The sequence below is a fragment of the Mchenga conophoros genome, linkage group LG7 (assembly GCF_057382185.1).
Source record: "Mchenga conophoros isolate Kocher_MC1m ecotype Shallow Benthic linkage group LG7, M_conophoros_male_GT1.1, whole genome shotgun sequence".
NCBI lineage: Eukaryota > Metazoa > Chordata > Actinopteri > Cichliformes > Cichlidae > Mchenga > Mchenga conophoros.
In genome coordinates, this window is record NC_140532.1 from 47,640,588 (window position 1) to 47,668,132 (window position 27,545).

The following is a 27,545-nucleotide window of genomic DNA, read 5'->3' on the forward strand; positions in this document are numbered from 1 at the left end:
AAAAATGCTCAGTGTTTGAGGAAGTTTGATTAAGTGATATGTAACCATTAAAAAACACAGATGCATTATAATGGTGCTTTTTAACCGAATATTGAATCTAATTATTATATAATAGAATTGCAGTGCTTTGTAATTACACTATGCAGATTAAAACAGCTGTAATTACACCGCAGGTTTATCCGATGTGATGCAGGGAGTGGTGTAAATGCAAATAAGAAACTTTATGTTTGTTATATTTAATTCTTCACATTCCTACCCAGTCTTAGTTGAGCAACCATATTTGAGTGGGCCAACAGAGTCCGATTAGCTTTTTGTGAAATGTTCCACAAAAGATTACAGCTTGAGAAATCCAATCCATTCAAATGATTGCAAGGTTCATACAGCACAGAGGTGTACGTGTAAGCAAAGAGGAACTAATGCATGCAAGCTTTTTTTAAAAACAAGTCCAAACTAAACATCTCAAACATTTTATTAAAAGCATGAGGGGACATATTCATGCCCTTAAAAGGAACATAAATACAAAATATCTTTATATATACAAATTATGGCAAAGACAAATCGAAGCGTACCGTGTAGTGTCTAAAAAAATGTTAATTCACAAAAAACATGAAGAGAATTTTTTTAATCTTAGCTCCCAATGTGTTGTTTATCAAAGAGAGATGGACCAAACATAAAGCACTGTGGTACATGATCCATCCTGATTCACAATTCAGTATGTTTAAGGTTCATGTAAGCACTGAGGTACTACTTTTGATTAAAAAAAATTAAAAATAAAGCAAGCCACTGGGTAAGGTCAAATATGTTCGGTGCCATGATGCAGTCACTTTGTACAATAAATATTTTCAAGCCTTTAGCGAAAAAACCAAGAAGAAAAGTTTGTAAGAAACAGGAAAGTGCACCAGGCCGTACCTGGATTTAATGGTGCAATTTAAAGTTTACCAAACAATATATCATGGTAACAATTAGGGTACAGGTTAGCATAACTTTGTTTGCAGAATTTGTGCAGAACAGAATGTAGGTATAATATAAACCTTCAAATATTCTAGAAGAGGGGAAGCCTGTTTTCCCCGACAGACTGCACTCTTCATTTCACAGAGGTAATACTACATTTTGGCCACCGAGAGGCAACATATAGTAGCAACACAGAGTTAGCATTGCTCACCGTGTTAGAATTTTCAAAATATGACACACGTGTCTCATTTCTTATTTAATATATTTGCTTCTAAGTCTATTTAAGTAACAATAAAGGCAGTAAGTAGCAGTAGTCCATTATCAGAATTTTTTGAACACAAAGGGCAGCACATAGCACCACTTTAAAAGCCAAGCAGAAACATAAACTGGAGATTAAATATCACACCATCGTACTTTTGAGCCTGTGAAATGTTGCAGATTTTGTTTTGTTTTTTTGCTCAGTAACATTAGCACAGCATGTGAGATGCACTTTTTAAAGGCATAGATTCGCATAAATTGCATTTTCGTGGGAAACCAGACTTAAATCAGTGTTTTAATTTAACCAAATATAATCGCTTCGTGTGGATGGAGTGCAGTTACCAATAATGGAGAAGTTCATATTGACCAAAGCATTTTTTGTCATAACACTGGGGGATAGGGTTTGTAATACTGTAAATAACAGCACATTTCTATGAGCAGTGGGGACCACGAAAATCGAATGATAAAAGCAGCATTGAGCACTTCAGATATATCTGTCTCAAATTTTCATTATCAGGTATGTTTTTAAGATTCTAAGATTCTCTAATGTCAACACTGTTTCTATAAATAAGTCTTTGTGACTTCCACTGTAGCTATCTATATTAAATGTCCATATTATACAATGTGCTTCTAGAAGAAACACATCTGACACCCGTGAATACAATCTTGAGTCAGATTCTTTTTTTTAATGCTGATTAAGGCATTAGATTAAATATATATTTAATATTTGTAATCATGTCACCCCCACACTTTCATTTTCCTCTTCTCTGCATCACTGAGGTTAAATTCTGCCTGTTTGCCATTATATTTACACACATTTAACATAATACACTGAGCAACATTTAACAGGGCAACATCTATTGCACATTGAATTTGTCTTGTTATTAAAAAGCTTGTTAGTTCACCCTTTAGTACTGTCCTTAAATGTTGGCTCATCCTTTCCTTTTTTCCTGCTTCCATTTTCTTTGACATGAAGCTTTATTCACCAAATCCTAGCTGGAAAATCCGCTAGCTGGCTCGGGACTTGGGGACGGAGGGCTTTCCTGGTCATCTGTGGGCAGCTGGACGCGCTGCTCGTCCATACGCTTGGCCTGCACCCTCTGGATCAGACTGAAGAAGTCTTCATCAGGCACCGTAGGGGCATGGGGGCCCGCTTCTGGTGGGGAGCACCGCTGATCGTCAATTCTAGATGACTAGAACCAGAAAGAGCGCATACAGATTATTTAATATAGGATTCACATTTGCTAAAGAGGCAACCTACATAAACAATACAACAACCACATTTCAAATTTATGTGTGTGCTAATGTGTCATTACCTGGCACTTAATAAGCATGTTGAAGAAGTCATCACTGGGCTCTTGATGATCTCCCTCTCCCACCAGGTGACCCAGGTTGTTATGAGTAATCCTCAGGCCCGGGAGGTTACCAACATTAACGCGTTGGTCATCAAGACGTCGACTCTGAGAGCTGGCGATCAAATCAAACAGCTCCTCTGTCTGGGGGGAAGTGGTAATTGCAGGATCTAAAGAAAAAGGGGGGCGGAGATATCCCAGTGAGTGCAAATGATCTGGTAGATCCCAAACCTTTGCAGGGATGAGCTTTCAGCAAGAACAGAGATGCCATAAAGAAAGCAGTTAATCCTAAGATAGGACACAAAAGACATAAAAGGCATATGCTGTTGTCACAAACCTATCATCTCACTCAGGGATGACATGGAGGTTGCGGCGCCTTCTCTGTTGTCTCCATTCTGTGGCTCATCGAGGTGGCAGCGCTGGTCATCCATGCGGCTGCTCTGGAATTTGCTGAGGAGGTCAAAGAAGCAGTCTTCATCAGAGGGGTCACGGCCCAGCTTCTGCAACGAAAACAACAAATCTCTCACTTTAAGCACAAAGAGCGTCTGTCTTATCTGCCGAGTGCCTGTTTTCTCATTTTCTTATTTTTTGCTGCTCTGTCTGAAAAGATACTTCCTGAAAGTGAGGCAACTAAAGTATTTCAAGCGCACTTGATTATGATGAACTGCTCGTACATTAAAAAAACATTATGTGCAGGTGACTTAATTAAGCTCAATGCCATTAGGAGTTGCATAATGAGGATTTTCAAGATAGCCAGCTCGCGGAGGTGAAAAATAATCTGATTAACTCACAAGGGATGGCACTTCTGAAGAGACTACCTTGACCTACATACGGAATGTGATACAAGCACATAAAATGAGTATCAGCTGCAGCAAGTCATATGGCCCAATGACCATCAACTAGTAAAATCAGATGGAAATCTTTTAAAAAAAATGTAGCAGCTGCCACAGAATTATTGAACTGTTAAACATCATTTTGTGTATCAGATCTAGTCAATGGGCCAGTCACATCGACTGAATGCCATTTTTGTGTTACACTGACTTCCCTGGAGTCAGTCCTCCAGCAACAGCTTTCTGCTGTTTATTCTGAGATAACACCAAGAGGTTCTCTCGCTCATATCCTGCTGAATGATGCTTTTTTTTCCTTTTAATTAAACACAGCCAGAGTCTTGATAATACACACAAGTTTGCAAGTGAAGTGGATAATTTATGTGTGAAACAAATACCCCGTGCTAGCAAAGCAGATGTGGAATTTATTATGTTTGAACAATGCTGCTAAATATTGTGGCAGTCGGGCTACAATATCATACCTCTGAAACAAAAGCTTATCTGCCAGACCGGATGGCAGCAGATGAAATGAGATGTTAACACCATCTCAAATTAAAATTAAGCTGCTGATCCAGCGATCATCTGATGGAAAACTGCTAACAAACCAACTTTCACGCAACACATCACAAAGTGCTAGACTGAAAAGAGAAACAACTTTCAGCTGCATATTTCACAAAATATTAAACTACAATCGTGCAAAAGGGTGGTGGGCTGCACTTCGAAATAAACATTTGTGCATAAATGATCACACTTGCTGCATTAACTCTCTAGACCCTCTAGAGCTAGGAAAATATGTGCTATATAATACTGTACATTTGTCAGAATAATATTGAAAAACTTGTTACCGGCCAGTAATTTTGAATTTAATCTATTTAAGTTTATAAATTACAGCCTAATAGCAATTCTTTTTTTCTTTTTCAAAAGTTTGGCTTTTCATATCTCAACATTGAACAATCGACAACATTCGCTGCATTATATTTGTGACACAAAAGTGCCAGAGCAGGTTAACTTGGGTCAATGGCACTAAAATCAACACAAGCTGATGGGGTCTTCCTTATAAAAGTTTTCTGGTTGCATTCCTCTCCCACGCGCAGCAAATATAATAGACTTGTTCCAAATAATCTGTTTTGAACACCTTCAACACCGACTACTGAACAGAGCTCAAATCACTTTGCCTTACAGCAATATGTGAAGTAGGTCAGCAGACACCAGATTTCATGCATCTCTATTCTAAGAATCACGTGTTTTTCAACTTCTGCATTGAAAAAGTCAAACTGTTGTTTAAAATACACAAAAAGTTGTACTATAGATCATAAAGAAACGTCTTTTTTTCCCAACTCTGCGGTATTTGCTCAGTGAAAACAGCAAAATATCTTTACATGCAGTGCAAGACAAACACACTAACTGCAAATAAAGGCACGCTTCGGTATCAAACGTGAAAAGAAAGTGAATACTCCCTGCTAAACCTTAGCGGGAAGCCGTTTTTCCAAGTTACAAGACAAAAAGTGAGACAACTTACCAGCAGCACTTCTTTGTCCTCTATCTACCCTTCTGTCTCATGTCTTTATGAGCTCTCTTTCTGTCTAGCGCTGTCCGCACGTCTGGCTCACACCTCCTTCTCCCCTACTTTCACCCACCCCTTTACATCACTCTCTGCTTTCCTACTACCTACCTCTAATTTCCTTGCATTCTCCTCTTCCAGAGTTTTTTTAATCTCTACCAACCACTGCCGCCTCTTCTCTCTCTCTGTGTCTATCTTACTCTCTCTGTGCAGCTCTCCAGCAGGCCATTTTTATCCTGTTCACTCACTGTGGGAAAACAACTCATTATGGAGAGCTGGGGGGGGGTTGACCCTATGGGGAGAGTAGAGCTTCTCTGATCAAGGTCACATTATCAGCTAAGAGGGAGGGCTGGTATGGACAAAGGGGAAGAGGGGGAGGCAGCAGGGGGAGGCAGCAGGGGTAGAAAGATGGGTGGAGGAGTACAGTTATGAGTGAACTGCATGCGAGCACCCATTTCCATCAGAAGTCAACTACTCTCAGATGGCAAAAAACACCAATATCTTCACTTACTTCTTACAAACTCACATGACTGGGCTCTATAAACACACACCCAATGTGACTTAAAGCAGTTTCCTCTCTGTCTCTATGTGGATGCTGTCGTTTGCTTCTCTGTATAGGCCAACTAATCAAGTAGGCCATATGGAAAGAACAAGAGAGAAAGGAACACGTGATGATGGTGAGAGAGGAAGAGAATAGACAGTAAAGATATGTGTGTGCTTGCAGAGAGAGACTGGGAGTACTGTCAGACCGGGACAGTGAATGATAAAAGGAAGTTCTTCCTAAAGTATAGATAGGTGACAAAATGAAAGGAGGACCTGAATCACTGACCCCCAAAGCGAGGGGGATCTGGTGACTTTGATATGCTTTGGTGGGCCTTTTGCTTGATGGTTTAGGTCTACTTCCCCCCTTAGAAGGAAGTGATTAACTTTTTTCCATGATGAAATTTTTTAATCCTGATGGGAGAGGTTTCTTTCAGGGTTAACCTTCCCCTGTCTATAGAGTATGAAGAGGGAGGCCTTTGCCAGATTTCAACCAATGTAAGAAAAGCACTGCTTATTGAGTTCTGTGTCTTCTACATAACTTTTTCCCTGGTACATACAGCCTAAACTGCCTGTCAGTGCATTTATCTACTTTTTGCATGTTTCTGATTTTTAAAAACTAGAAGGACACAGACACTGCAGACATCCCCCACAGCGAGCACTCAGATCAAACATCATAATGATTTATTCATGAACAAAGCGTAACACCAATTAACATACACACCATGTACTTAAACCACAAAGGAGTAACACTAAACATCACTGAAATCCCAATTAGACCCAACACTCTCTCATAGTCTACACTGCTGGTGTGCATTGCATTCACCCTCTACCTAGGGCCCCTTTCTCAGGAGTTTTTCTACTGATATGTCATTGCAAACCATCTGCTGGTTACTTAACAGGGAGGGAGTAAAGTTTGTCAGTCCTCAGTGGCCCATTAACAACCCGAGCCTCCAAGCATGGAGCTTGGCATGCCTGTTCACAAGCTACTGGTGAGGCTAAATTTGTGAAACAGTTTCCATTCAAGTGTCATTAAAACTTGGCCGGTACTTTTTGGGTAATCCCGACCCTATCAAGCAGGCGCAGTTGACACAAGCAACGAGTCGTCTGGTAATATTAAAAACTAAGCACGATGCAGCTTTTTCAACCGACTCGAGAGCTAAAGTTAGCTTATCTGCCTAGATACACTCGCTATGGCAAAATCAAATGTCAAACTGCATGCTGCAGATGTAGCATGGAAAAAAAGCAGAAACACGAAATGCTTAGCAACCGAAGCAGAGGACTTTATCCCCTATGGTTTCATCAAAAATCAGCCATTAACTTGTAGCAAAAACAAAGAAAAGTCGTAACATCTGCAGCTCACAGATACACAAATGGTCTTAAACGGTCTTAATGCTAGATTTGAAAATAGGTATGACTCAAGATCACCCACATTTACTTCTGTACTTCTATTTCTACTTCGCTGTGATAAACTGTTATTCCTAAAGCCCTGTAATTTTCACTCTTTTTTTTTCCCGCATGTCACATTACTAATGACAACAATTAGCAATGCCACAGAAACAAGGCATGATTAGGTGCTGTGGTGAGTCAGACAGAACAGCTGTGGGGGGAAAAACACATCCATTAAGAATCTAGTTTATATTATTAACAGAGAAGTCACTTTTACACTGCAGAAGACATCGTTTACCAAAGTTATTTGAAATTAATGTATTTTCTCCCTCATTTTTCGCTTTAAAGCAGAAGCTACAATGAACAGAAAAGATAAGAAAGCGAAGTTAAGTGAAACATTCACCATCTCACAGTCATCTCGCGCTTTCTACAAAATTATCTCCACCTTTACTCAAATGCACTGTAAGAGATTGCACTGAGGCTCAGGTGTATCTTAGAAATATGAAGCTGGTGAAATGAACGCTCATCAGTCCATGTACAGTAAATGAGTGTCTGTGTTATACTGTAACAGAAATATCTACATTTTCTTGTTATTTCAAATGAGTCCATAAACAGAAATGTCTACTATGCTTATAAAGCTTTTGTGTACAGTTTAAACAAACTGTTATTCAAGTGCTGGTAAAATCCTATAAGAAAAATCCTTGACATTTTAGGCTTCTTGAAAGTGTAAAGCTTGAAATTAAATTTTAAGTTTTTTGTTTGCTGTTATCAGCAAAAAAAAAAAAAGAGGGGGGAGGGGTTAAAAACAAAAAGAGACACAGGAACACACCTATACTTTAAGAATTTTCACTTGTATTCCATGAAATGGAGCTGGAATAACTACTGTTTAATTTTTGATACTTGTTGAAGATCAGGTTACGAGTGCAGTGACGAGGCAATAAGGATATGATGTGAGGTCGGGAGTCAATAAGTATTTAATAAAAACAGCAACATTGAGGCCACTTACTGGCACTGGAGGTGGAACTTGCACAGTGATGTCATCAGTGTCCACGGGTGAGTCAAACCACAGCCTTTCCTCTGATGACTGGCTGTCAGAACAGCCTTTTCTTTTGCTAGGCTGCGACAGGTGACTCTTAGATCTCCTCGGTATACTTTCCAAGTCTTGGTTCTCACCATTCTGCATGAACAGAGCATGCTGTTAGAGGTGGATCACAATGTAGGCACATTTTCCTACAGTGGTTTAGAGACATGTTCAAATAATGGAAATCACCTTATCTGAAGAGTATTTCCACAGTTCTACACTGTCCATGCTGTTTCTCTTGGTGAATTTGGGTCTTGCTCCTACAGGACAAAAAAAAACCCCAAATATTTAATATTGCAATTTTGGGTTTTGATCACTTAGACAGTCTTGAATCCCATTTATGAGCCGATTTAAGCTTGCAAGCTGCCCTTTGTTTATCTTTTATTTTCGCAGTAGGCTGTAATCTCGGCTGTGGTCCCATGATGTTCGGTGTGGATATGAGGCTTAGGCCGACCACTAGGCAAGCAAAGTGAATAAGAGTCTGTTTGCCAGCTCTGCTCCAGAGGGAAATGTAGGACATGGGTGTGAATTTCTGCCTGGAGGATAGTTTATGAAAGCAAATATCACAGAGAAGCCAGGCAAACTGTTCAGATATTACAGTTTCTACTCACTTTATTATACAAGGCTCTGATGTCTATGTGAGCTGGTGGACCATTTGAGGGGACTCAATAAAACATTGTTGTTACTCGAGGCCTGATATGGCTTACGGACAACCCATCCTCCTGGACCACAGAGTGAAACAAGTATCTTTATCCTACCTCATAAATATGCACACACCACTTGTTTTCTGTCACATTTAGCCTCAGTGCAGATTTAACACACCGTCCCACGTGGAGTTTGTTTTGCATTTATAATTTTGTGCACACATAAAACATTGTAGTTAGCTTGCTCAGGCCCACACATACCACACAGAACTTGTGCAGTATGTGTGGGCCTAATCGGATGAGAAAAGCCTTTAACTGCACATTTACTAACTACTTCAACAAAGTTCAGAATGATTCTTGTTTTTACAAGATTGTTTTTGATTATATATATGTAGTGCTTAACCATGACCTGTCATAATAACAACAAAACAGAAATATTTTAGAAATCTGTAAAAAAAAAAAAAATTAAATACAAATTTGCTGAAGTGTATTTATGTGTATTTAAGTAACAAGTAACCAAATAATTTCATCACTAACATTTTCTGTTTAAGAATGCAAGTTAAACAGGTGTGATTTGGCATCTTAAGCAAATATTTTTTCCAGCTTTTTTGTAAAAATTTGTGGATAATAGTAATAATAATAATAACAACAACAATGATGATGATGGTTATTATTACATTTTACCATTAAAAACATAATTTTGATTACACAGTCTGCACATGCTAGCAGATTAACCACTAAAGAAACATAAAAATGTATTAATTTAATGCAGATGTGTGTATATATGTATATATATATATGTGTGTCTTAGTGATAATAAGCACTATCCAATGCTGTTCCATTTATTGTTTATGCATGCATATGTGTAAGAAGCCTTTCCTCTCAGCCTTGGTTTGCCTTTTTTCTGTCAGCTGAAGAAACAGACATTGCAAACCACATGAGGACGTTCACATTACATATCAGCGATAAGCAGTTTTATTTGGGGAGAAGCGATAGAGTAAATGCAGGAGAAAGGTCCTGTGTTCTGGATTGGTGCATTTATCTGTGAGAGAAGTTAGTATATGCACATACTTTGAAAAGAAGAAGCACCGTCTTCACACAATTGAGCAAAACAAGGAAGTTAATACTGAGCGTAAACAACAGCATGCTAACAAGCTACATGATACAGTTTGTGCTCTGACATATTCCAGACACACACTTTGTTGCAAGAGATCATCTCTGTGGGACCTTTGCTTGAAAGTACCTGACCAAACTAATCAACAATTATATTTTTTAATATTTCTGAGCTATTTCTGTTTTGGGATCTTGTATTCATGTTACCATAGCAGGTTGTTTTTCATGCTTTATCTACTGTGACGATAATTTCCCAACTTTCGACATCAATAAAGTATATCCTAAACACAAAGTCCAGCATGACCACATTACCTTTCATGTAAAAAAAGCAAAAAAATAATAATTTCAGTGCTACCTTGCATCTCAAACTCTGAACTTGAGGGTGAAAGGTCGCTCTCAGTGACCCCCAGGGCCTCCATCAGCTGATCCACGTTCATCCTGGCTGTCAGTTCACCATTTCTGTCTCCAATCTGCGGATGAAATCAGGGACAAAGAGACAAAAAAAATTACATAAAATGCAAGCGGCCTTTTTATATTGTTGCGCTTGTAAAGCTTTCTCACTTCTTTAGAGATTTCCAGGTGCTTTCTGGCATAGTAAAGCGCTTGTTTGTGGTTCCCTAAAGACACATATGCATTTCCCAGACTCCAACATGCACGGCCCTCTCCAACCCTATGAAAAAGTGAACGCACAACATTAAAAAAAACCTGTTCCTGTGGTCATTTGTTTGGTTTTCTTTCAATTGTTTTTAAACAATACCTATCTGTTAGCTCCTGCGCTATGTACAGGTGCTTGAGGTGATAGTCTATGGCCCTCTCATACTGCTGTAAAAGAGTGTAAGTGTTGCCCAGGCTGTAACACGCTTGAGCCTCCATCACCTGATCCCTCAGCTGCCTGGACAGTTGCAGAGTTTTCCTATAGGAAGGAAAATAATGGGATAAATAAGGGTTGGGGAAAAATGAAGAAAATAGAGGCTAACAAAGGAATGCGAGAAACAGGGTACATGAATAAGAATGATGATTAAACAGCTACATAGCTATTTCACTACATGTACTTAAGCATTCATGAGATATTCTAAGTGGTTAAAATTGTTTCATTTCTCCTTCAATCCACTAGATGTCAGACTGCACTCTTTCCTCACCTGTAGTACTCTGTGGCTGTGTTGAACTGTCCCAGGAATATCAGGGCATTGCCTAAGTTACTGTAAGCTCGCCGTTCAGCTGCTTTGTCCCCGAATTCTTTGGCAATGGATAATCGCTGTAAATGATGACAGCAACAAGTTCACAAATCAAGACTTTTAATTTCAATTGTTAACTTTAATGACAACAAGTTAAATCCTCCTTTCACTTTGCTTTACTTAGGTGCATTTGTTTTACTTGGTGCTCAGGCAGAGAGATTTTTCACAAGTTCATATTGGAAGCTCTGTAGGAAACCTTATTTCATAAGCAGAGGTGATGCTGCAGCAGCGGTGCATCAAATCAGCTCCTCTGATTCTCTCCATAGGAAACCTCTCCTCTGCAGCATACTGATAGATTTGTAACAGGGAAGGAAGGGGAGAAATCAGTTTCCCACTTGTGGAAAAACTTGGTTTTCAATAGAAAAATGGAGGGTGGAAGCCGGAAGCCATGCTTCCCGCTGATTCACCAAGAAACCAATTTTGTCCTTTTTCTGTATGAGTAGCCATCAATCTCTGCAAACTGTCCGCTAGGGCAGCTTTAGATAGATACCAAAGCACTGAAACACACACTTTTACACCACATTTACCTTGGTAAGACCAGCAAAAACATCTCTCAGGAACACCATCTGCTTCACTGACTGAAATTAAATGAACTGTACTCTACTCTGACTGAACTTAGAAGCTAAACGCTCAAGTCATGCAAATGTTTCTGATCTTATCTCAACACCAAAGCAAATTCGGTGCGGGCCACCTGTTTACTTCTCAGGTGCATTTAACAGATAAAGGAGGCTAAAATAAAGAAAATGTAGTTTCACTCAGTGCTGCAGTTCAAACATCCAGGATGTCAAGGCCACAACAGTAAGGACACAGGCCACCAAAACCACACCAGACAAGGCAAAACATATGTAAAACATTAGGTTCATCTTTTACATGATGTTGTGAAACAAATTTGGAAAATGAAAGAGCTTCATTCAAATCTTTTGGGGTTTTTTTTTTTTGCTCAGCCAGATGCAAATAACATTTGTTCATTAATTCATTTTATTTCTGTCTGAAAATACTGCAAAAATACTGCAAAACAAGCAATATTTTCCAAAAGCAAAGGGAAACAAGAAAAGAACAACTTTATCTCTGCAAAAAGGGCACATAATATAAACAAACGTATATGCAACTACGCTTTATTCCTTTTAGAATTATTATTTATCTATTTACAGTACTGTGCAAAAGTTTTAGGCAGGTGTGAAAAAATGCTATAAACAAAGAATGCTTTCAGAAATATAAATAATTGTTTATTGGCCCCAAATGTACTCTGCAGCAGGACAACAACCCCAAACACACAGCCAAAGTCATTAAAAACTATCTTCAGCGTAAAGAACAAGAAGTACTGGAAGTGATGATATGGCTCCCACAGCGCCCTGACCTCAACATCATCGAGTGTGTCTGGGATTACATGATTAAGATCTATGGTTAGTTCTCCAAGATGTTTGGAATAACCTACCAGCCGAGATCTTTCAAAAACTGTGTGCAAGTGTACCTACAAGAATTGATGCTGTTTTGAAGGCAAAGTGTGGCCACACCGAGTATTGATTTGATTTAGATTTGTTGATTGATGAAAATAAATGATTAACACTTCCATTTTTGAAAGCATTCTTTGTTTACAGCATTTTGGTTTTGCACAGCACTGTATTCCATTCCACTTTGTAGGTCAAGTATGGAACTACGAGTGAGCAGCACATTATCTAAAAAGAAATGGGATTTATAAATTCTTTGACTTGGTGTAATAACGCGATTCTTGTAAACATTTTTATTGAAATATGTTTTATTGAGTTTCCTTACTTAATTTACAATCTATTAATACACCTAAGAACTTCAACATCATTCACCCAAACATGATATGTATGTATCACACATGTATTATATGATGGGAGGCCACGGCTGCTGAACAGCTGCACAGTGAATGGTCCAAGCTGGAAAACTGCTCATATGAAATCATTATGGCTGATACCTCCCACCTCTGCATTACAGCAGTGCGATCTTGAAACTTGTGGATGAAATGTGGATTTCTTACCTGACGGTGGAACTTTATAGCCTCCACAAAGTTACCCAGCAGGTAGTGGGTGTTGCCCAAGTTCCCGTAGGCCCTCCCCTGAGCAGCTCGGTCGCCAAGCTCTTTGACCAAACACAGGTTCATCCTACACATCCAGGCACACGCATTTAGTTGTTATTGGTTGTTGAACTTTTTTTTTGCATTCCCATTTTTATGTGTAATCAACAGAATTGAGTCTACTATGCGAGGTATGACATGAGACAACAGCTAATTAATTGATGTTGATATAAAGCAATTACTACATTCATTATAGTTAGAAAGAAACCAAAAAAGTGAAATATTAATTCTTTTTTTTCTTTTTTTCCAAATGGGCTCTTTAAGTTACCCAGGAAGATGAGCTATGTTGCACACACTTCTATCTGTAAAATAGTGTTTTTTCAGTGTACCCTTTTTCTTATGTATTGGCCATATTTTCAGAAACACCAAATTGGCACTAACTGCATTTGGTTTCTTTTTAATGTCATTTACAGCCTGCCCGTGAACATTTCAGCCCATAATTTATAAAGAAATAAGATGATGTGTTGCAATATACTCAGTGTGTTGTACTTCTTGTGTTGAAAGACAACACTTCCTTTATCAAAGTTCAACTGAAGACTTTATGCTGTAAAACCTGCATTACAATAAGTTTAGGCCAGTTTAGCCCCAATTCAACCCTCTCAACATGTGGAGGAGAAACCGGGTCAAGGACCTCATCATGTTTACCTGATTGGCACACATTATTTAACTTATTTGCTCTTATCTTGGCATATTATTGACAAAGATCTTGGTAAAATAACAGCAGGAGAGTAGAAATTAAAATATTTGATAGTATGGTGAAAATAAAATGAAACCTTCATTATCACAGTGGTGGTACCAAGACTGTATTAAAACAGATTTAAAAAATCTTTTCAAAGTCACCCTCACCCCAGTCATAAAGACGGTAGCACAGTGAGGGCTGTGACGGTTGCTTTTAATCATCAGGGACTCAAAAGTAAATTCAGTGTTACACACATGTACACTGTTATTCTGTTTAAAATGAGAAAGCAGCCAAACCAACTCTCGGCCACTACTTGACAAAAAAGGGAATTGACAATATTCAAAAATCATCAATAGTACCACAAAATGCAGCAACATTCGTATGTCAGAGCTACTGACTACTGTGACTCTGGTAGCTGTTCTATACATTCATTTGCTCTACAGGCATAAAACATACTTACTCGTAAAATCCAGTAGCCCTTTGCAGTGTGTCTCTGACATCAGGAGGCAGGTCCCCTGGTTCCTGGGTGCAGCCCCATAACTGCTGTTTGCCCTTTGCGTGAAACACGTTCCCCATGTTATACAGTGCTCTGGCCTCTCCAACCTTCAGGACAGTGAAGAAACACAGGCTGCCACTATCTTTTTCCGAGAAGATTTTCATATTTCTGTTTGTGTTGGTTTGTTTGGATATCCAAATATATGTACATAATCTTACCTTATCGCCCTGCTCTTGAGAAATGTCCAGGTGTCTTTGGCAGCAGACAGCGGCCTCATCGAAACGCCCTAATACTTTTAAAGTGTTACCGAGGTTGCCGCTGGCCTTTCCTTCTCCAATTCGGTCTCCTATTGTTCTGTGGAGGAAAGACATCTTTGGTGATTAGTGGCAGAGTTAAAGACCAAGTTATTGCTCGGAGATCTTGCACCATTAGAATCAAAATCACTGCTTTTTTGAGACCTCACTAGTTAAACATTTAGATCAATCAGTGATCTACACAGCTTTTATTTTAAAAATAAATAAATAAAATAAAAAATACACAATAAGCTTGGTGTACCACAAACTAAATATCACTGCAATTAATATCTACAACAGACCGTATTTGATTACTGTCATCTGGTGAAGAAAACAAAGTGAATCAAGGAAATCAAATGTCACTTTAAGGTTGTGGTTTTGGTCACTGTTTCTGTTTTCCAAGACTGTTTTTTCTGGACCTAAAATGACCATCCACATCAAGGAATTTGTAAGATATTCAGTCATATTGCTGCTATATTACATTTATTCAACAACGGGCTATTGAACATAACTGATTTCCTTTATTTGTTATACATGTAAAGTTATACACAACCCTAGAGAGTCACTGACAATGCATTATAAAGCATAACAAGCACTAAATAAAGCACCATGTCCACTAATTACTTTAGGCTTAATCATGCATCGCTGAATCGGAACTTGTCAACACGATTAGTTCCTCTCTGGTTGCTATGGCCTACTTTCTCTTCATGCTGGAAGTGAGAAATAATTTCCCCATTGTGTCGTTCTCCTTTTTTCACTTTCACACTTTGAAACTGAGCAACTAAAAGATGGTATGCACTAAGTGCTTGCAGTTACTATATGCTCTTATGAACCTGCTACTGCCACATTGTTTCATTATGTTATTGTCCTCTAGCAGGCAGCCCAGATGACCCACAGGAAGCCACGAGTTATCCATTTAGCTAATGAATAACCATTAAAATATTGCAACAACAGTTGCCTACTTCCGAGGACCAAGCCCCAGTGGCCCTGGTGAGACTGTAATGTAACAAGGTAAATCTCCCTAGGGTTCTTAATCAGTTCCCTGCAGGAGTACCAGCTGCACTAACTGCAGGAGACCAGATTACTCACAAGATAAATATCCAGTTGGTATTTGTCAACTGTTACTACGTAAAAGTCTCCTCCCTTTTTTTTTTATTTCTTTGTCTGAAATTCATGAAGGTTTCCATGCATCAAATCATCTAAAGAAAAAAGGGTGGAAAAGGCTGTTTTCCTTTTGAACTGTGTGTACATCAAATAACAGAACATAGCATATGATTCCTGCATACTGGTGCACAGTCCTCTTATATGTCCGTGTGATGGATGCAGTACGCATGCAGGGTTTATTGATCTGTGTATAAGTTCCCTTATCGTAAAGATGCAGTTCTTCTCAGCTAAAGATTTCAAATGTGAAGTTTATTAACCATTTACAGTGCAGCAAACAGATTGTTGAATAAGACTCCCGAGCAGCTCAAAACAAGCAGCACAAAGCTGAGGTGAATGTTTTACTCATAGCTTGTGCACATTGCTCACCTTGCTAAGGTAAGGTCATGTCTGTGGTATTCCAGGGCTTTGCCATACTCCTTAAGGTAGAAGTATGCATTGCCCAGCTGGCTGTAGATGGCACTGAGGGTCTTCAGGTCTTCTGTGCCGACCTTTACGGCTGCTTCGAAAAACGCTGTTCCCCCTTTGAAGTCCCCAGCCTTGCATAGCCGCTCTCCTTCCAAGGCCAATTCTAAGCACGAGGCCTCCATCCTGCAAGATACACGCATACAATAAAGTCATGAAACTAATGAAATAAAAACATTAGCCCGATCACAGATTAGGACATACAGTAAACATGGATACCATTACAGTCGCAGTGAAATATACTTTCACAGAGACGCAGTATCGCCATGACAACAAGGTCTGTAATAAATTCTGTGGACTGTTGCCTTAGTAACTGAGTTTGAGCTCAATGACGAACACCTTGAAAAGGTGATACACTTTTAACTGCTTAAATCAGTTAACAGCCTGATGTTCGAAGACGTGCCGTTCTCTTGCATGTTCTGAGATTTTTATGAGGATATGAAACAAAATAAGACGGAGACAGAGTGTCCCACCCACACCAGAGAGAAAACATTTGAAAAACAATATGGTTCTCTACTGACTGCAATCTGAGACAATGTCATCCATCCACTTCCTTAACTGCTTATCTACTTCAGGGCTCCGGCAGCTTAAAGCCTACCCCAGCTGTCTCTGATGAGAGCAGGGGTACACGCTGGATAGGATGCCACACCTCTGCAGGGTTAATGCATGAAGTCTATGAAAATCTGGTATTTCTGAACAGCTAAGGGGGTTAATATTTTGCCCTATGTTGCACTCCATGCCTTGAAGTTAACAAAACTATGTTTCAGAGATTGAAGTTGGCTGCTGAGCTAAAATACAGCAAAGCATCAGTGGTGTCCAGTCAGAACTCACTGTAAGCATACAACAAGGCTTCATGAGTGAGCTATATCCAGAAGTATACACCCTAAATGCATTGCATAATCCAGGATAAACAAGACCAGACAGTTTAGTAGTAACACTAAATTCCAGATAAAGTACTAGAATGTAGAGATAAGCAAGGATTATCCTTGCATCTAATCAAAAGGCTTTGCAAAAGGCTCCATTCAAAAGGTAAAGAGTCGTACCATTTGCAGTTTTCTGCATTACAGCTTATTTATTGTCAAATCGAAGACGCGAATGCATCGTCATTTTTGAGGCAAAAAGGATTTACTTTGACGTGAACAGTCATTTAAAGCAGCTAATATTACACTATCTTCTAGTCAGATTTCATAACATTGCCCTAATATGGAATGTATGTGTTCACCAAGGTCATTTTGGTTTGTAAAAACTTGACGGGTTACTTTTGAGTTTTGTTTTGTTTTGTTTTTACAGTACCTGTGTTTTTGCTTGGTCCTTGTTTTGTCCACATACACCTGGAGCTCCAGAGGTAAAGGCTTTAGCATAGCTTGAGGTCGGGGTCCACAGTGGACAAGTCTACACACGGCTCTCTCTGCTCCAGTCAGAGGACAAGGCTCAGATGCCATGATGGTATTGTTAAGTAAAACTAACTTTATCAGAAAACTCTTAAATGAACTCTGTAGAGTTCATTTAAGTACTATGCTTACAACTAAGAATTCCTCTCACACTTTAACAAACTGCGGTCTTATAAAGTTTATATTTCCCAGCTTCAATAAAAACCACCATATCAGCAACATTACAACAAACCTGGACACACTCCAATTGTAAATTCTAACCACAGTCCAAAGCCAGCCGAGAAAAATGTGTGCTATTCAAGTCCTCAAGATCGCTCCAAAACTACACAGTGAAGCAACCTGCAGACAAAACAGTCCAGAGGGAATTTGAGATCATTCCACACGAACGTTGAGCTCCAAAACAAGTGAATTTCTAAGACGTCACAAGTTTACAAGTTTATGTTTTATTAATCCAGATGATTTTAATCAAGTTAAGATATCCATTGTTGTTATGTAATTCAGTTCCCGCTACTCCCAACAGAAAATTGTGCTCATCTCTAATCCTCTTCAACTTCTCCTCAAGTCTGACCCGGAGACCAGTTGTTCTATCAGGTTTTAAAAGAACAGGGGAGCATGATGACAGACCATTCTGGGCAAGAGTAGAGGAACAGTCAATGATTACAAAGTGAATACCTTATATCTAAGCTTGACCATTGCCCCAGAGAGAAAGGATGAGAGAGACAGGGATGGCTAATCCAATGCCCTGCACCTCCTCAGTAGAGACAATACAGCACAGTGAGTGGCCTAAACAAATCCAACTACATGCTGACACTAGCATAAACATTATTAGGTCACCAACCGAGACAGATGACACTGTGAGTAAATAAGACCTAAGGGACGTATTAAGTAAACTTATTTTCACTAATAAGGAAACACATGTTGCTTTTCTGTTTTTAATCTTTAGATTAATTTTATTTTAAAGCTATAAAAAACACTTCCTGCATGAAAATCTTGCCACTATGACACACATGTCCAACTGCTTTCAAAGCACAGAAAGCACAACTACATTAACAAGTGCCCTACTTAACCAAGACAATGTCACAGGGGCAGCAAGCAAAATACAAGCTAAACAAGGGATTTACAAGAGATCTCTTCACTACAGCATTGTTTTCCCCTTTTATTAAATATCAGTCTATACAGTAACATGGAAATATACATAGGAATTTACATTTAAGCGGGTTTTTTTCCTATTTTTGCCGTCTACATGTATATAATAAATACTATTTTTGCCTTTTATGGCAAAATAACATGATAAATTGAATGCAAATAAATTACGTATTAATATTAATTCTCAGTGCACAATGTAATAAAGAGAATTCAATGATTTTGATTAGCTTTCAGTATGCAATTCCTCCTGCAACTGGATACAAACTTTCATTGGAAAATGTAAACAGGAAGAAAATGATTATTTCATTTTTCATAGCTGAAGTGGAGGGCAGTGGAACAACCACTATAACTGTATAAACTATATTAGGAAAAAGGAAGGTGAAGAGAAGAATGAGTAGAAACCAAAATTAAAGCATGAATTTACACCAAAAGAGTGTTTATTCAGTGGAGCTCTGCGGCTGAAGATCTTTCAAAAGCTGGTGGCATTATTTTTACAAGATCCTTATAGAACTCAACCCACTACAAGGGATTGGAAGTTCAGGATTGTCGGATATATATATATAGTTTGCAACCATAAGTCTTGTTCTCTTAAGGTAGACTGTGTATTTTGCTCGTGCCTGCTAGGAGGTGGCTCACTAGAAAGTACCCATTGTGAAATTAGATACTACTTTACAAACAGGAGAAACATGCAAAGCCAACCATCGAAGAGTCTTGGAACGTGCAATACTGAATTGCAACAAAGTCATCAGTGGTCTAAAAATACAAATACTAACAGGGTGGCACAATGATGCAGTGGTTAGCACTGTCACCAGTCCATTTCTATTACCCAGTCTTGTTTAGAAATTAAGGTTTTGTGTGAAAACCTCGATGACATCGAAAAATCAAAAATGCATTAAATTAGCAAACTACTAACAATTAAATTGTGAAGTATTGTTGGTTGAGGTTCCACAGCTCTTTGTCTTTCAGCTAACATTAACAAATTTTGCTGTTGTTGCAGAAAAACATGCTGCTAGAGCAAAAGCGGGACTCTCATCACCTTTTTGTATGGCTGACAATAACAAACAAAAGTCCATTCTCTGGAATGTGGATAATCTAGTTCCCACCGTAGATAACAGTCCTTGAAAGTGTATAACGTTATCTTCCTGGCATACATAAAACAGCTACTTCTTCAACAGTGGAGGAAAACTTGCCAGCTCTGTAGTCCTTGCGCCCTAAAATGAATTTTGCACTAGCCATAGCTAAACAACTTGCTTAAAGACAGACCAGCATCAGAATGTGCCAAGGCTACCCTTCAGTGCAAACAGGAAGGTGGAGCAGAGCCTAACAGCCATAGCCAGAGGGATGAAAGGCATAAGGTTGGTGCATATACAAAAGAATACAGAGGCGATTTACTTAAAGCTGATCAGTTATATCAGCGGCATGTCAAACTCACTTTGACTCACTGTGAACACCCACCCTCCCGTCAACATTTCTATAGTAGATAGGATCTGTAGAGATAATGAAAATACAGGTGAAAGTAGGGCTGGGCCATATCACACCGTTCACGGTAATACCGGTATACTGTTAGGCAATGATAAGAAAATGAAATATTGCGATAGAATATGGGTAAAACGCGCATGTGCAGTGCCTTTGTTTTTATATGCACATGGTGGAAAAAGCGAATGACAAGGGCGAAAGCGGATTGTTGAATGAAACAGATGAACCAGAATTGGTTCGTAAAAATGCTGCAACTTCAGTGGTGTGGAACTAGTTTGGCTTTCGTCCGTCAGATACACACAAAAGCACAATTTTTGGTAAAGCATGGAAGCGGGCCGTCGCTATTACCGTGTTTTTCAGAAAATAAGGCACACTTAAAATCAATCTTTTGATTTTCTGAAAAATCGACAGTGCCCCTTATAATCCGGTGTGCCTTGTGTATGAATCCTGGTTGTGCTTACTAACCTTGAACCGACTTTATGTGGTACACAGTGCTCGAAAATCTGTCAAAAGATGTTTTAGTACAACTTTGACAAGCTACGAAGGAGCACCGCTTGATGGATTGTCGGAGCATTATGGCTACCATAGTCGGGAGCATCACGGAGTAATATGTACTGTGCTTCAACATAATATTACCGTATTGTGTGTGTATAACCTCTTAAGTTTTGTGGATATTATACATGTTATGCTGAGGATATCTCAGCCTGTTTCCACTGGAAATGTCTTTCGGTTAAACTGTCAGCAAGGAATTTGCATAAAAAAAAAAAAAACAGCTGCTTGTTTCAGTGAAAATACACTGAGGGTTTTTTGCACTAATAAAGTTGCGGAGTTATGGTCTCGAGTCAATTATATCTCGGTTATATCATTATCGCAAATTTTTAAATATATATTGTGATAAATATTTTTGGCCATATTGCCCTGCTCTACTGGTGTGCATGGTCTGAGGAAGTTCTGGTGAACATTTGTTAATAACTTTGTAATGAGACAAATATTTGCGCATTTAATCACAGAGTGTTGACAAATTCATGTAAGAAGATATTGATGTAGCACAGATTTGTGCATTAAATGTTTGAATGGACTGCTTATGCAGGGATTTGTGCATATAGAGTGTTTGTAAATAATGCTAAGAGTAGGTGGGAGGCACCAGCCAAAATGTTGATCTACCCAATCGTCAGTGCTATTGTGGTTGGATGAGAATTCAATTTATGGCTGGAAGTCACAGATGTGCAAGAATATGAGAAGAAAAACAAAAAGACAGCAAGTCTGGTCAAAGACGGTGACGGGGGCCTCAGTTTGTTAAAACACAGCCGAACAATGAAGGCTTGCATTGTAAAACTGTGGCTGTGGAAAAGGGTGTTGCCTTAATAATGCCTCGCAATATTTTTAAAAGCTTGAGCAAAATCCAAACTCTGCAGTTGTAAAGTTGGAAGTCAACACATCCTCACTCACTTTAATCAAAGTCTGCAAACTAAACTTCAAGAGGCAGCCTGCGGGCTGACTCACACACAAAAAATAAAGAATAGAGGGGGGAAAAGTTGAAGCAAACAAAGAGCAAAATTTCATGGCAGGATTTCCACAAAGTGACATTCATTCTTGCCATCGTTGCGGTTGGAGTAAGAAGAATTTGTGCCAAACAGTCGGCCATTCTCTCCTCTTATTACCCCCTCTAATTGTTCTGTTTGGGAGACACTCATCTCATAATAGCCTGCTTGTGGTCTAACAGAGACAAACTCCCAGCGCTGTTACCATGGCATCAAGGAGTACATGTAGCACACTGGGCAGGTTTCAAGAGTAAGTAAGAGAGGCAGAAGTGAGGTTAGAGTGCAACAATGTCAGTGGAAAACAATATAATGCTAACAATAAATATTTGTCAAATAATTAGATATAACCTATATAAATGTGAAATAATGCTTCATCATTAGGCTAAAGTGTAAATGCAAGTTTAAAAAAGCTCAGAAGACAAAGACGGGGAGTAAAGATGAGACATCCAAATGTTTACGTTGGTGGAGGTTTATGGAAAGGTGACCTTCAACACATAAACTGGTCATGGCTACACAATGCCTACAAAGACGGGGACAATGCGCAGTAGCTCAGATGTTAAGCTTGAGTTGTAAGTCTAGACTAAATGTACACTGTAGGTGCACTGGAGCAGCACGCATTACGCCATAGCCTGAGCTGTAGCTTTATGTGCAGCTCCCCCGGAAATGTAAGTATACACAACTATCACAGTACTGTAACAACTATTACTGGTCCATTTGGAATTTACGATTTAAACAGAGCATATTGATTTGTGCAAAGATACAGCCTCTGTGCAACAAAATGTAACTAGGGCTGCCACAAACGATTATTTTGATAGTCGACTAGTCACAGATTATTTTTGCGATTAGTCGACTAATCAGATCATCATCCATTGGACGTAAAACTACAGCTTACTGCACCAGCAGCATCTGCTCTTATATAACTATCATTAGCTTACAGCTTTAAGTGTTCAAGGTATGTGCTAACTAAAAATAAAGACAAGATGATAGTTCATTAAATTTTAATGAAATTTGCAGATTGTTTCGGTGAAGTTTAATAAACTCCTTGCTATCTAAAATATAACGGGACACCGGAGTAAATTCTCGAGCATCTCACACTTCTGATAATCAGCTGTCTGCTTGATGTTTATTCAGCTGTGTAAAAACTATAACTTTAATCTCAGCCAAACCGATTTACTCAGGAACAAATAAAATACTAAAAAAAAAAAAAAGCCAAAGAATAACATTGTTAAGTTATCTAAGTGACTTATATATCATGTTTAACCTGAGTAGCGAAAGACAGCGGTGGGTTTGAAAACGATTTGCCGGGAGTCCGGTGTTCTCACGGCTCTAGTGAGCCTAGCTCCTGGCTCGCTATCGAGCTAGTGGGTAACAGACGTCTCTGAAAACGTCGGAGCGCTTTTGAAAATATGTGGTGTCCTGATAAACTGAGCAGATATTTGAGGTTTACACAGCTAAATTCTCGCCTGAAAATATGTTAAACATTTATTTTGTGACCCAGAAAGAATAATAAGAGTAATATTAAAACTAACTAGCTGCCGCCATTGTTGTAAACTGAGCTGGGCCGCGCTATGAATTCTGGGACACAGCTGCTTCTTCTTCGGGGTTTAACGGCAGCTGGCATCCTTGTACATGCAGTGCTGCCATCTTCTGTTTCAGGCCGTTATTACACTCTTAAATCCTGCCACTTATTCCTGCGTCTTTTGTGATCTTACAAAGCTTCAAACGACGCGTCGACTATTAAATCAGTCGTCGACGATTTTGATAGTCGACGTAATCGTGACTAGTCGACTAATCGTGGCAGCCCTAAATGTAACAGTAACAGACTGTAATAAATCCTCCTGTCCATTAAAAACAATCAAATTAGGATGTGTTATCGTTGTTTGTCTCACTGGACTCATGCTTTTGGCTTGCAAACTTGATGCTTTTTAGTAATCGTAACTGGCATTCAGTTTAAACAGGCAAGGCTTGTTGATTCGGAGATCAGATTGAACTTTTTCCTAATAGTGTGACCTGGAGGTGTGGATCGAATGGGAGGGAGAGCCTTCAGTTTTCAGGTCCCTCTTCTGTGGAACCAGCTTCCAGTTTGGATTCAGGAGACAGACACTATCTCTACTTTCAAGATTAGGCTTAAAACTTTCCTTTTTGCTAAAGCATATAGTTAGGGCTGGACCAGGTGACCCTGAATCCTCCCTTAGTTATGTTGCAATAGACATAGGCTGCTGGGGGATTCCCATGATGCATTACGTTTTTCCTTTCCAGTCACCTTTCTCACTCACTATGTATTAACAGACCTCTCTGCATTGAATCATATCTGTTATTAATCTCTGTCTCTCTTCCACAGCATGTCTTTTATCCTGTCTTCCTTCTCTCACCCCAACCGGTCGCAGCAGATGGTCGCCCCTCCCTGAGCCTGGTTCTGCCGGAGGTTTCTTCCTGTTAAAAGGGAGTTTTTCCTTCCCACTGTTGCCAAAGTGCTTGCTCATAGGGGGTCATATGATTGTTGGGTTTCTCTCTGTATCTATGAAGCGCCTTGAGGCGACTTATGTTGTGATTTGGCGCTATATAAATAAAATTGAATTGAATTGAATTGATTGTACCTACAGTAGCTTGCATTCACAATAGCTGTTATGCTGCAAATAAGCTCTACCAACCTTTGCATAGACTCGCCTGGTTCTGACATCTTCTTCCTTTTCCTCGTTGCACAATATTCAGTAAAAGCAAGCGTTGAACATTTACTACTAGCTCTAAATCCAACAAGGTCACCCTCACTTTCAGACACCACTGTTTCATGACCACATTAAAAAAAACCTCAGTGGCCAAATCGAGTGTAATGTTACTTCAGGTAATCGCTCAGCAGATCAGCTGACCTCAGTGTCTGCTCACAGCTGATAGCGCAGCTGATTCACTTCTGTACATTCAAAGCATGCCCACCTCCAAGCTGTGTCTGACTTCATCAGTGTCACATCTGCTGTCTTCGATCACGTGTTGGCTTTTGCTGCTGCTCTCCTGGTACAGAGCAGAGTCCGGAGGACATTTAAATAGCTATTCAACACTCATACCTGAGATTCTTATCAGGCATGTAGTTGGGAAAGCAGTAAACCCATTAGGATACACGCTGCTTCGGAGTAGTATTTAATTACAACTGGTATGTGACATCTCAACCAATTAATGGCCAGCAATCAAATTTACTTGGATTATATTTCATCATTAAAATCAGTTATACTTTTGTTTTAGCTGATTTAATTCAATTCATGGATTCTTATTTCATTTTTAAAGGCCTATACGTCCAACACTGTGAATCTTGGTTAAGCTAAGAAACTGTGCACTCAGTAATCCAGCCATAATTACAGAGTGCCATGGCTAGTTGTCAGGGAAACCAAAGAGAAACTCTCTAGGAATGCTTTCCTTCCTCAGTGCATGTCACTTTCAGTTAAAGCTAGACTCTCTCCTTCTCTCCTTTGTCTAAGTCTCTTGTGAAGCTGCATTTTTACTCTCTGCATGTTCTGTTTTCTAGAGCCAGGTTGAATAGTGCTACTTACACACACACACACACACACACACACACACACACACACACACACTGTAGGCCATACGAAGGGAACCAAGTGCTGCAGGGGCTATGAAAACAAAGCAATGAACACGGCAATGATGTTAGTCAATCTAAGATGAATTTCAGTTAGTAACTACTGTCATTACTGACAGAAAGACAGGCTAGATTTAAAGATTTCAGAGTAAATCCCTTTCTCTAGCTTGCTTTTTTACGACACAAAGTCACAATTTTATAGTCAAATCATTTGTTACACGGCAACAGGTGCTGAGTCAGACATTTGTAATTTAAGTATTAGTAAACGTTTCAGTTTTCAGTCGCAAAAATCTAGTATAGGTTCAGGGAAAATACCATTACATGAAGTTTATGGAAAAACAACAGTACTATTTCCAAAGCTTACAAAACCGCAGCAAATAGTTGTTTTTGAGGGTTTAATTCAAAGTGCTTTGGTACTGAAAAAGAGCTTGTGTAAGTCTTGTCTTATTATTTTTAGATTTATTTATTGAATTAATGCTAATTATGTTTTGTGGCTTTTTTGTTGTTGTTTTTTTCTTTCTTTTTTAAAGATATAAAGATTGTTTTGTTCTCCTCAATCATCACACACACACAAACACACACACACAAGTGGACAAATAGGCTTTAAAATACTAATCTCTATAGCCGGACACGTTCTCATTTTAGGAAGAAAACAAAAGGATTTTACAGGATGGGTCAGTTGACAAATAAATCCTAAACATAACGTCCCCTTTGTGCTTGCCTAAGCTTTTTGGAGTTTAAAGATAATACACACACACACACACCAAACCGTCATGTACAAAGGTCATGTGTTGAGTTAAATAGAGGAAAACCTATCACAGCTCTAATAGCAGTCCTACCCACCCCATGTGTGTGTGTATGAATCTTGTGTTTATGTTGGCAGAGCATATGATAACCTTGCAGGGTTTGTGAATGTCACTCCTGCAGCTTGACAATAGTAAGTAAGTTTAATTGTTGTTTTCTTAAAGTATCTAACATAATCACTTAAGATATATATTACATATCCCTTAAAGCCACTGGAATAAGGTATCAACTTAGAGTATACAAGCATGATTTGACTTTATATATAAACATGCCTGCTCCCTCACCCCAGCTCTCTGGGCAATGTTACCATAAATGTGTTTAATGTAGGATACTTCTGATATTCACAGTGATTAATGATAGTTTTGTCCAATGCATGACACTGGACAAAATGTCAAAATTATGTGATAAGTGGTGCTGAATCACACCGTCAGCTAGCTGACCAGATGATGAGACATCACATTTCTCATAAGCAAATGGATCATCTGAGATGAAATAGAGATGATTAATCATAAATCACAAACAACATAACATATGCTCAAGTTTTGTCAAACTTAACTAAAGTTCGGTAACACTGTCATTATTGAGTTCTTCATCATGCAAAAAACTAATAAATACTCTCACTGCCTGGCCATGGAGGACACAGTCAAATGTTATGCTAATTAAGAGGCAAATGGTGCAAGTATACATATTTCTGATGATCATCAAAGATGATTAAAAGAAACTACAAATGAAACTGAACGAGGCTGTGACATTTGTATCTAAACACTGGGTTTTAACTAGCAACGCTCTGAGAGCCAGTCTGTGTGCATTTGGGTTTAGGTCCATCACCCTTCAAGGTGAAGTTCAGCACACACATCGCACCTTAAAAACCATGCGCGCTGTCAGCTTGTGCACCCTTTAGCCAGTCTCCCCTTGTTACACCGCGTCTGCATCTTATGAGGCTCCTCTCAGTCTGTACATTCCAGCCACAGCCGCTCAGTGACCCGAGCCAGGAATGAGGCTTGGAGCTGGGCTCTGGCTGCAGCTGTGGCTGGGTCTTGAGCTCTTTAAATCTGTGAAAGCTTGCTGGTCAAGCTCCCCCTGCCCAGTTCCTCCTTAGTAAGCAAAGCTGTGAGCTGGCAGCCCTTGCTATTCTCTCCCTCAATCGTCTTACTTGTCTCTTTTTCGGCATTCAAGGACGTGCTACGGAGCTGACCCCCCTTATGATATACCGATGTACTTCCGAGGCTTCCTACCTTGAGTGCAGCCTCTTGCTGGCCAGATCCTGGTCCACACCGTTAGTAGCCGAATGAGCCATAACCTGGCTTGCTCGCGCCCGTTATGAGGGCCCTTCCCTGTATGCTCCAGAGGCAGCTAGCTCTTGTTTCTTGAGACCACCCTCCCTCTCGTTCTTCCCCCACTGTCCCCGTATCTCCCACTCTTCTTTCCTCATTCACCACAATAATGGCAGCAGCCGAG

At 39.3% G+C, this 27,545-nt stretch overlaps 1 protein-coding gene across 2 annotated transcripts; it reads right to left on the reverse strand.

Annotated features, from left to right (window-relative positions):
- Positions 1-451: 451 nt before the first annotated feature.
- Positions 452-27,545, reverse strand: gpsm1b (G protein signaling modulator 1b). Of its 2 annotated transcripts, none has more exons than XM_085279746.1 (14): positions 27,323-27,545; positions 16,051-16,272; positions 14,446-14,581; positions 14,192-14,334; positions 12,957-13,080; positions 10,856-10,971; positions 10,474-10,629; positions 10,278-10,386; positions 10,072-10,186; positions 8,149-8,219; positions 7,885-8,055; positions 2,899-3,061; positions 2,526-2,731; positions 452-2,402 (listed from the first exon to the last, which is right to left on the reverse strand). In XM_085279746.1, exons 1-14 carry the CDS (start codon positions 27,382-27,384, stop codon positions 2,202-2,204), a joined length of 1,995 nt encoding a protein of 664 aa, XP_085135872.1. In that variant the 5' UTR covers positions 27,385-27,545; the 3' UTR covers positions 452-2,201. The 2 variants fall into 2 exon arrangements, with proteins under 2 accessions (XP_085135872.1, XP_085135871.1); XM_085279745.1 differs by lacking the exon at positions 27,323-27,545 and adding an exon at positions 17,440-18,246.